The 11,887-nt window shown below is 39.2% G+C and overlaps 1 protein-coding gene across 1 annotated transcript; it reads left to right on the forward strand.

Moving 5' to 3' along the window:
- Positions 1 to 759: 759 nt before the first annotated feature.
- LOC109031276 (actin, muscle) lies at positions 760 to 11,534 on the forward strand. The gene is given in 5 exon segments (XM_019042718.2): positions 760 to 946; positions 4,088 to 4,235; positions 7,928 to 8,123; positions 8,126 to 8,413; positions 10,665 to 11,534. Coding segments are annotated over 4 exon segments (1,128 nt in total). The 5' UTR covers positions 760 to 946; positions 4,088 to 4,109; the 3' UTR covers positions 11,183 to 11,534.
- The last annotated feature ends 353 nt before the right edge of the window (positions 11,535 to 11,887 follow it).

Below are 11,887 nucleotides of genomic sequence, written 5' to 3' on the forward strand. Positions count from 1 at the left end.
CTTAAAAAAATTTTATAATGGCGTGGATTTTTTTTGTTTCGAATTAACATTTTACCCATGCGGCAAAGCAAACAATTCATTTCCGTCGAAAACCGCATAAGTATCAAAAACAATTTTCAAACTATGCTGAAACAGGAAAAATCACGGAAGTTTTTAAATGCCGTTGCTTAGCTCCTCGTTAAGAAAAATAAAATGCAACGTGAGATTTTCAACATCCCAAATTGATCACATGCACGGGAAAATGGATTGCTAATTTAACAATTAAATTGTTAAAAAATACGCCCGACATGTTTCAAATGTACATTTTACAATAATGGCAAACCACTTTAACCACAGGGGCGGCTCAGTTAGCATTTTTTTATTGTAAAATCTGCATTGAAACATGCCGGCCACTTTTTCCAACTACAAAATTGTCAAATCAGTAATTTAATTTTTTCCGTGTGTCACCACGGTTGAGTAATCCAATGGGAACAGTCATCGATCCAATATATAATCAATAATATCAGCGCGGCGCGCGATTACCTAATCGCGATAGCGTAATCATCATTTCGAATCGATGACGGAAAAATCGCAAGAGACTCACCCCGACACCGCATCTAGTGCGATCAGGCGCCCCGGGCCCCCTCCCACCCACGGGACGACAGTGAAGCGAGCGGCAACTAGGTTAATCCTCCCACCGAAGAGCAAAGGGTTGATAATGAATTTATTTTGATTTGAGGCGCCATATATGGTTGGTGCGGGCACTGGTGGGGTGGGGCGGGGACGCGGGGGGCGCATGACGCGCTCCCGGCTTCGCTGCCCCGTGGGATTCCCATCTAAGGAGGCCGATATTTTGGGAACGGACTAGCCCCCAGACTCCCGCGGAAATATAGATAGGTGCCCCGGCCTTCCCAAACTCATTCGTTCACCGCACTCAGGCCGAACCGCATCTATTCTCTTAGCAAAGGTAAGCTCCCCAACCAGTGAAAGTGGAAAGTGAATCTACATATACACTCATAAGTGACTTTTTTTCTGTGTTCTTTGTGATTCGGTCGAGGATCTTTGAGTTGTTCTCGCAGCAGTGTTTGGATTACCCACGGACTCACCCGAGAAGTTGCCGCAAGTGTTTCCATTGTTTTCAGTTCTTACATTTCGAAAAAATGATAACGAGAAGAAAGGATATTCGCTTGAAATTCAAAGAGTTGTTTCGGTTTTTACATTTTGCAAAAATTATACGATGAAAACGGATACTCTAAAAAAAATTCATAACGCAGTTTTCACTCACATCAATTTTACATTTTGAAAAGAAGAATAATCGGTTAAAATCTGAAAAGCTGTTTTATTTTTACAATTTGCGAAGAAAAAACCAAAGAAACGCGTGCCTGCTTAAAGTTTAAAAGTTACTGATACTACCGATGATCGAAAATCTCAAGTGATTTTTCCGGCTTAGTCAGTGATTGCCGCAAACGATTCAAAAGTTCAGAGCATTGCATATCTTAAACTTATAATTTAATCAACAAGTGAAGTAAATACATATTGGCACTTTTTAACTTTTTCGACCTTCTGAATTTAAAATTGTTTGATCCAGCAAACTTATGATTACATAAGCACTAGATACAGATAATCTAACCCCCCCCCCCCCCCCTACGTCACTTCTCTGATCTCGCGGTTTGTGTTTAGTGATAATATCCCAAACCGAGATTGACGAAATCATTTCTTTTAATCTACTTCAATGGTTTTTTGTGAAAATTTTGATAATCGCGAGTTTGAAAATAGAAATCGTCGCTAATGGGGTATCAAAGGCTCTCTTCAACAAGATTTTTTTAAGAATTTCGATTAAAACTTAACATAACTGCCTCGAATTTATTCGATATGACACATAAACGTAATGTATAAGTAAATTATTAACATTCTATGAATAGATTTTGAGCTTTAAAGTTGATCCAGAATTTTAATTTTAAGCGGATACGATAACATATCTAATGTTAAACCTGAATTTTCGGGATATGGACGCTGATATTTAACTAAATATCAAATTCAAGCGAAATTATAATATTTTTCGGCAATAATAAAATAGGATCTATCCGAAGAAAGTTTAGTCGCGAAAAAGATGGTTGCAAAAAATAACATTTTTTATTGAATTTACAAAAGATATAGACTACTTTAAAAGTTATTTCACACAATTTTTTTGAATTAAAATACAAATCGTTCACACATAACCTACCGAATTTAAAAATTGATATTCATTTCATTTAAACTAATTGCTTAAAATCTTGACGAAGTCTCCAAGATTTGCTTCAAGTTTTGTATAACTATTGCTTTCAAAAGAAGACAGTCAAACAAAACAGTCCTCTGAAACTATTTTATTAAAGGTTGAACGTGCCTCGTTTTTACGGTTTACAAAAAAGCAAAATATTCTTGTGAGAAAAGGCAACCCAATTTTTTTAAAAATTACCGTTCAAATGAAGCTTAACATCTGCCGGTGTCGATTCCTTTAATGTGATTTAAGCTTTCAAAAATTTTTTTGTCAGCTTTAAACCCGGAATATCCGTTTTCAATAAAATTCATTCACAAATATAATATCCAAATGATAGAAGTCGAATTTGTTTTAGGATGCGGGTCAGCTTGTATTAGCGTGAAAGATTTAGTCAATTCTTGTTTCTTATCCTTTATTAAATTTTCATCGCTCGATTCTAAAAAGTGCTTATTAAGATTTGGAGCCTGATGTATTTCGAAAAATTCAAACGTTAGTGCCACGACTTAAAAAGCTTCTTCAAAATTCATGACTTTTCAATTTTACCTCAGCTTGCCCTTTTCATTCCAACAGTTATTTTCAGCTTTTCTTAGTCGCCTTTTGAATATTACAATGTGATGGAAAACTGCAGGAAACAAATGCTAAAAAAAAGAAGTAAATAAATGTTTTTATACGAAAGCAATTCAGATATTTCATCATAATATTTAGGTAGTAAGTCTAGGGTGAACCTACAAATACTGAGAATGATTCCTCTTTTGTGAGTTTGAGAGAATAACAGCACTTTGTCTCAAACTCCTTTAATGAAGAAAATTGCATTGGTTATTATTAAAAAAAAAAAAAAAAAAAAAAAAAATTCTAGGTTCATCATCTTCTGCGCTTTTTGTAAAAGGACTCTTACCTCACAACAACTCGTAAAGACATTTTTTCTTGTGTAGTAGATCAGTAGTATCTGCTGCGAAAACTTTCGGCAACTTTCGGAATTGATATTTAAATGGACTTGAACACAACTTTCCTCGACTTCACAAACAATCATAGATTTTACAATCATATAATGTCAGAACTTTGAAATTAGAAGTGCGCACCTATCACAGAGCTCCGTACAGTTGATTCATTCCAAGTCGAAAACTGAATAGAAATTTTTATCTGCAAAGTAACACACTTTATTCCTCTAGTCACATTCAAAAAATTTTCAGAAAAGTATTTTAATCGCAATTTTGAAAAATTTTGCTACGGCTCATTATTTCATTCAAAAACAATTTCAATTTGCGAAAACGGAAACCCTCCAGACACATTTGACTTGGTATCTAATTTCTAGGGAGTAGAATAGGAGAGAGCTAGAGGGGCTTAATAAAATCGCAATGTTGCGAAGTTTTACCAGGCATATTCTTTATTCATTCATCGACGTTTGCAAGTTTTGCGTTGGAAATTTTAGGAAATTTTCGTAAAAACACAAAAAATGTCAAATAAAATTTGCAAATCCTCTCGAGTAAATAAAGTAAACTATCAAGCGAAACTTTGGAACGTTGATTTGCCTGATTTTCTGTATCTTAAGAACAGGATGGCAACATCTCATGAAAAATAAAATCTTGAAATATTTCATGAAATTTCTGAAAGTTATGAAAGATACTGAAAAATACTGGTTCCTTTTTATGTTTCGCAAAGTGCAAAAATTGCGACTTCCTTCTATTTTTGCGTGTTTCATTACGGGTTGCCGACTGCAACCCCTGAAAACTATGAAATAATTCACTGAAATTTCCAATCTTTCATTTCTTTCTCACGTTTCATGCCACCCTGCCTATGGACCATAATAGTTGCAGCGTGCATTATTCTTACGGCGTTGTTTACGTGTTACAGGTGACAACAAAAACAAATCAAGATGTGTGACGATGATGTAGCAGCCTTAGTTGTCGACAATGGATCCGGTATGTGCAAGGCCGGATTCGCCGGGGATGACGCTCCCCGTGCTGTCTTCCCCTCCATCGTCGGTCGGCCAAGACATCAGGTAAATAACTAAATAATTAAATGTAGGAAACAACGAAAAAACAAAAAAAAAAAAAAACAAAAAACAAAAAAAAAAAAAAAAAAAAAAAAACGTTTAAAAGTTAACACACATCGTGCCTCATCTCGATCAGTACTGCCAATTTTGAGCTGAAATTGCATTTGAAACATGGCTGACTCAAATCAACAAGTCAAAATTCTGCCGTGCTGAGAAAGAACGCCGCACTGTAGATCGATTCAATGGGAGAGGTCGGACAAAATTTGGAAACTTTCAACGCTTATAACTCCGTCTATACAAAATTTTGAGGTTCTAAAAGTGGTTCCATCGGTTTTCTCGTGAAGTTTTCTCTTAGAGGCACCCCTTGAAATTTAATATGTGACGAAATAAACATCAAAATTTCCAGTTTTAGTTAAAAATTTCGTGTCCGACCTCTCTAATTGACTCAATCCACTGTGCGCCGTATGAGTCTTCAGACTTTGCCAAGTTTCCTTCGATGAAAACCGAATGCATTGCGAAAATTGTGAATATTTGTTTCCAAAAATGTCAAATTATTTTGTTAGCAATTTAATCTAAAATTTCTGGAAATTTCAAAGAAAAATGTGTATAAATGTCGTCAAAAAGACATTTATTATTAAGGTAAATTTGGCGACTCTGATATATTCGTACGGCGTTCTTCCCTCGCACGGTAACATTATACTTGGGGTATATTTTTGAAAATATTCTAAGAGTCGCTCACGGGGGAAAATTTTATCTGAGTAAAAAGTAGGAATCCTACCTCAGAATTTCTCGCGTTTGTTTTCTAAAACTCTCGAGGAAAAAGAAATATCATGCTGAAATATTGACAAAATTACTCCGTGAAATTGTGGAATCCCTGAGTTGGGGCAAGTAGATCGTCTGAGTCAGGAAATCGACCGAAAATTTCCAAAACTGATCAGTCAATTATCAGATTCTTTTAGACTCAGCCATTCCGATTTCGCGTGTTTTCATGGCCTACCTATCGACCAGGTTACGTATTGTGTTCCTACTTTTGACGAGGGAAAATCTGCCTCAGAGCGAGCTCAGAAACATCCTAGACTCAATTTTTCTTACGAGGCATCATGTACTCAGTCTCCCCTCGCTAAACGCTGCTCAGTTCGCGCTAAGATTGTTTGAGGTGCTCGGAAGACAAGGCGTATGAGTGCAGTTTTCAGAAACACTTGTTCGAAGTTTCGAAATTACATGGATCCTTACGGCGGAAAGAAACTTCAAATTGGCTTTTAGATGTTTAAAAATTTGAATTTCGGAGCGAATTTTTCTCAGAATATGCATCAAGACTTGTTTTACTTGAAATCATCAATACCTTAATTTTTCAAAAACTGCACTTCTGCGCCTTGTCCTCCAAGCCCCTCGTTTGTGCTCCCAGCTAGCTTGACCTATCGCAACTTTCGGGAAGGAAGGAGGGGTCGGGGGGATCCCTGCATTTTCCGGCGACTTGAGGCTCCCGAAGTGTGACAGAGGCGGGAAAAGAAAAACCGTCACCTGATTTAATTTTACCCCGGGTCGAAAATAACGGAATCGAGTCCAACAATGCCGCGGCCGATAAGTCAATTATCCGCGAGTCCGACCACGCAAATTCCGCCCCAGGGCCGGCCCGAAAAAATCTGGGCCAGAACCCGAAACACAAATCAAACAAGTCCGGGCTCGGGAGCGCGCCGCGCCGCCCGAACAGGAAAGAAGTGTTTTTCCACAAAACAAAAATAAACACGCGGCGCGGGAGAGGGCGGGGGCGAGGGGGGCCGCGCTGCGGGGCTTTATTTCGGGCGCGCCTCGGGATGCCCCGTTATGGTCTTGGCGGGGTAGGGGCCCGGGTAAAAATAGGTTCGGTATTCTCGGAGCACGGCGGCAAGCCGCGACGCTCGCGGCCCGGCCCCGCTTGCGCCCTATCACCGCCCCGATGCGATACGACGGCGCATCTTGCTGCTCGCGGGCCTCTTACGGCGAGGAACATGTTGCAAAATGTATTCCGGTAGGCGTCGATTGAAAATGAGACTTTGATTCAAAATTCCGCGAGGGTTTACAAATTCAAGCCGGGATAAAAAAAAAGATGAAAACTTTGATTTACCCTGAAAACTAAAGTTTTTGGTATGCGGATAACTGGAGTTCGAGGTTAACGGTGGATGTTTGGCTTTTCTTGGAGCATTCAGACATTCTGAGTACAATGTAGGAATTGCAAATTTGAACCATTGGGTGGGTTATTTTGGGACGATCGGAATTTTAGTTTAAAAACTAATCATCAAGGAATTTTCATGCCTAATATCAAGCTCCAAAATTTTAGAGCGAAATCAAAATTACTTTTTCCAATCAACCTCGATACACTGAAATAAATTGCAGTATGAGATCAGAACTTTTGACTTCATTTTAAAATTTTGGAGGAAGATTTTCGGCACGAATTTTCCAGTTCTCCTAGATGTATGCAGAGACTGAAATTCTGATTATTTATTTTTTATTATATAATCTATCTAAAGGTTGTAACTTGAAATATTTTGATCGTAGCCAGAATGCATTGCGTTAAAGCTGAAAATTTACCTTAAGGCCATAAACTTTGGTTCAGAAAAGCACAATCTTTGATAGTCGTACTGAACTTCGTATTCTTTACCAAAGTCATTAGTTATTATCTGAACCGAGAACTTTGCTCTTCTAAATGTTTCAAAGTTCGCACCCTAGGAATAAGGTTTCCTACTCTGTCATGAAGCTGCCTTGACTTTAAATTTCCTCGAACATTATTTTTGCGTATTCCAAAGTTTGTAATTATGGCAGTTCCAAGAAGATTTCAAATCAAGGCAGCTTCATGGAGAATTGTAAAATTTTAACCGAGGCTCTCTTCCTTCGTGCTAAAATTCTCAGACTAAATAACTTCCAAATATTTTTACCCTCACTTTAAATATTGCACGTCGATGGTGAAACTACCAAACCACGTATCTCAGGTTGCGACGTTGCAGACTCCCTGTTATACTTGATTTTTGAAATGGAGAGCTACTGAACGTCAATTCTGAAAGACTTCCGTGGTTTTTCTGATCTGCGCGAGGCAATTTCTGAGAAAACAACAAGAAGTTATGTCGACTTTTTTTCCTTCAAAAAAATAAAACAGGAGCCGAGATTCTTAAACACAGCAAACGATATACGTGGTTTGAGAGTTTTATCAACGACATGCGGGATGTATTATTATTTACGTAAAATTCTTGTCACGACATTTTCACATGTTTCTAACGTACAATTTTGAATCTCATAAAAGTCACCAGTTCATAGAAAATTGACCGTAAGGCTGAGTCTCAGGATGGCATCGCCTAGATTTTTAGCCTCATGTCTCAGGACCAGCACGATTGGGGCTTGCGCCTACCCAAAAACTAGGTATTGCCATTTCGTCGCCTTCCTGACATAAGGGCGTAACAACACTTCGTGAGATGAGCCCTTTTGCCCTTATAACTCAATGCGTTCCCGGGCTCATCTCAGAGTGAACTTACGCCCTTTTGTCAGCCAAGCGACGATTTGGCTCGCCTCCTTAGTCATAGAGCAATGAACCAATTTTCCGTTTGTTGCCCTTTTTTTACTAGTTATTTCACAAGGAGTGTTATTAGGGAATCTCAGGTCTTTAACCACATCATGCACAAGAGTGATTCGCTGTTTTTTAAACTTGAGATTCTTTTTCTGTGTTCCAGGGTGTCATGGTCGGTATGGGTCAAAAAGACTCATACGTAGGTGACGAAGCCCAGTCCAAGAGAGGTATCCTCACCCTGAAATACCCCATCGAGCACGGTATCATCACAAACTGGGATGACATGGAAAAGATCTGGCATCACACCTTCTACAACGAGCTCCGAGTTGCCCCAGAAGAGCACCCCATCCTCCTGACCGAAGCCCCCTCAACCCCAAGGCTAACCGTGAAAAGATGACTCAGATCATGTTTGAAACCTTCAACACACCCGCCATGTACGTCGCCATCCAGGCTGTGCTCTCCCTGTACGCCTCCGGTCGTACCACCGGTATCGTCTTGGACTCCGGAGATGGTGTCTCCCACACCGTCCCCATCTACGAAGGTTACGCCCTCCCCCACGCCATCCTCCGTTTGGACTTGGCTGGTCGTGACTTGACCGACTACCTCATGAAAATCCTCACTGAACGTGGTTACAGCTTCACCACCACAGGTAAAAACAACTTACAACATATTCATCCCTATCATTAATATAAACTTCGAAGGATTCTGCCTTTTTCTATTTCACTCGAGGGGAAGTGTCCCCTCTCCACCTCTCTTCCCCACCCGGAGACTGACGCTGCGCTGTGCTGAACGGTTCAGCCTGAACCTTTCCCCTACGTCTGACCAGTCCCTTTCCTCTGTCAATCGAACCATGCCACCGCTTACGCATTGTCGCTCGCCCACCCAGGTACCAGGGTACCTAGCGGCCACCGGTCAGTTGATGACAAATCTCGCTCGTGCTCCCACGCATAGATTACGCCAGCGAATTATTTTCCGAATGATTAGAATTTCTTCGATAGTAATTTTCTTTATTTATTTGACTGTACTTTTTCTCTGCTTTACTGTGTTTTTCTTGAATCTCCTCGGTGTTATTATTTTATCTTGCTCATGCTCACACGCAGCTGAGCTCAGATTACCCTAGTGGAGTCTTTTCTTTGTTATTTTTCTATATTTTTTTCTCTGTTATACTGTGCTTTTCTTGAATCTCTTCTGCGTTTTTCTTTCCTTTCTTTTCCTTTCTGTTCTAATATTTCTTTTCCTATCCTTTGTTCTCTGAGGATATTTTTGATAAAATAAGCATGAATCCAGCTTCAATGATGACGTATTGCAGGACGTGTTGTCTGGCAACACAATTAATTCGCTTTTTAACATTGTGCGTCATAAGACGAACTTTCGACCTGTCAATGTAAATTTAATGGGTTTTGTGGGATTTCTTAGGCCCAGCTCAACTGAATAACGGCAATTAAATCAAATTTTGAGTAGCAGGCTCACCGGGAATATAAATGAAATTTCCTGCTGGGTAACTTTTTATTATTTTAACAACACTGTAAAAAAGGGAAATTTATATTAACACTTATCATTTAAGGAAGCGCAACTAAAATTTCAGTAATATTTTTCAGAAAAGTAAAAAAAAGTGGCTAAAGATGGTTCCTCACTTACTCGTGGTGTTGGCTGTTTCTGCTAAGTGGGAACCGTCCATTTCAAGATACAGTCTATCTCTTGTCCCGTCATTATTATTCTACAAGTTAATTGTGGAGTGAAAATTGAATAATGTTTTCTATGAAATCTACTTAATAAAGTGATAAAAAATTCGCAACCACTACAAAATCGGCTCGCGAAGCGAGCCGAATGTCACTCGCGTAGCGAGTGACCGGGGGTCCAGGGGGCGCAGCCCCCCGGCTAGACGTGCCGGGCGCGCGAAGCGCGCCCAGAACGGCTAGTATTCCATATCCTTCCTATGCATCATAAGAGTCGCTTTCATAGCGCTCTCTGGCGCTCTGCAACGCCTAACCGCCACAAAACTCGATCCTCCCACAGCCCGTCAGGGAGTTGGCATTCCCTCATTTCATTTAACCCATATCCTTACCCATCCTTAAATATTTTCCTCGAAAATTAATAATCAATAGATACTCCTCAAATATTACATTATTAAATAATATCCTCATATAGTTTACAACTTTATGAAAATCCTCGCTAGGGCGTGGTTATGGCTTCACAACCACAGGTTGAAACAACTTCCAACCTACATTATACACCCTTTTAGTGTTCCTTCAATACTATCTTCCAAAACTATCCGAAAATATTCTGAGTATTATTCCGGAACACTTTTCAAAAGTATGAGAATACCCCTTAAATTTTACTTTATCATTTCATATTTCCCTAAAATTTTCTCAGATCAGAGTGTTCGTGTCCGTGATGTCACGTTCATTACCCAACAAAATGTATCTGCATGTTTCTTCCTTGCTCTCTTCATACATTCCATCGTCTTTTAATCTTTCGAGCTAAACCAAGATGAACTCAAAATCATAATTACATAAGAAATCAATTTTATTCACCCTCGGTGCTAAAAAGATATGGAAATCATCCATTTTTTGATGAGCCCCAAGAGGAAGAAGATTCTTAGTCTCAATCTAGAGTCATGAACGAGCGAAATCCATGTCCTTTCATTTAAAGATATCTCGTACCCTTCTTTTTGATTTGTTCGGGAGGTGTAACATTCAGTGAGCAATTTGCATCATTACGTCAATGTCATTTTTGACTATCATGTGATAAAGCTAAATTAAATAATTGTATCCTTCTCAAATGGTGACGGGAACTTTGAATCGGCAGAGAGACGAAACCGCACCGAGTCACAGGCACGGTTAGGGACTTAAATTTCCTCTACACGATAACTAACGCACTGTGATTTTGTCTGTTGACAGCTGAGAGAGAAATTGTCCGTGACATCAAGGAGAAATTATGTTACGTCGCCTTAGACTTCGAGCAGGAAATGGCCACCGCCGCTGCCTCCACCTCATTAGAAAAGTCCTACGAATTGCCCGACGGACAGGTCATCACAATCGGAAACGAAAGGTTCCGTTGTCCAGAGGCCCTCTTCCAGCCATCCTTCTTGGGTATGGAATCTTGCGGTATCCACGAGACCGTCTACAACTCCATCATGAAGTGTGACGTCGACATCCGTAAGGACTTGTACGCCAACACAGTCTTGTCCGGAGGTACCACCATGTACCCTGGTATCGCCGACAGAATGCAGAAGGAAATCACCGCCCTGGCCCCATCAACAATCAAGATCAAGATCATCGCTCCCCCCGAAAGGAAGTACTCCGTATGGATCGGTGGTTCCATCTTGGCTTCCCTGTCCACCTTCCAACAGATGTGGATCTCCAAGCAGGAATACGACGAATCCGGCCCAGGAATCGTCCACCGCAAGTGTTTCTAAGTTATTCGAACTTCCTCATCAAAACAAACGAATCTCTTTCCATCTTTGTTTCATTACCCAACATCTTTTGCAATCTACATCAAATGTACATATTATCCTCATCTCAATTGCAAGGACTTATTGCTAAGTTGTTCCTTTATTGTTTTTACGCGTTTTGTAATTCATTTATTAATTTATTTATCGATTTATTTATTTATTATTTACTCTCTTTCAATCGTGAACCTCGCTCGGACGGCGTGCGCAAGTGTGGGCTGACTATTTAATTTCAATTGTAATTTATTATATTTATTTTCTTTGTAAGACTCTGTACAATTCCCATGACCACACAAATATAACAACAATATTTCATTTATTTTTTTGTTAAACTTTGGTAGTAACTTTTTATTTCAACCATATTCGTCATCCAATCAAGTACAACTTGAACTTTCCATTGAAAATAATTTTTAAAAAAATAAAATACTAATAACCTGTTACAGCAAGCCAAACAAAATATTTACTAGTCATTATTAAAGAGGCACGATCACTAAATTAAGAGAGAAATTTGAAAAAATAGTTCTTTAGAAAAGAAAGAGCCCAAACAGGCCCAGACACTGGCTTTTAAAAATCCTCTGCTTTTATCCAATAATTTTGATAACTGATGATTGTTTTTAATGTTTATATCCTCGATTTAAAAAAATGCCTCTTTTATTTAATAATTTTGAGAAG

This window comes from Bemisia tabaci, unplaced genomic scaffold, assembly GCF_918797505.1.
Source record: "Bemisia tabaci unplaced genomic scaffold, PGI_BMITA_v3".
Classification (NCBI taxonomy): Eukaryota; Metazoa; Arthropoda; class Insecta; order Hemiptera; family Aleyrodidae; genus Bemisia; species Bemisia tabaci.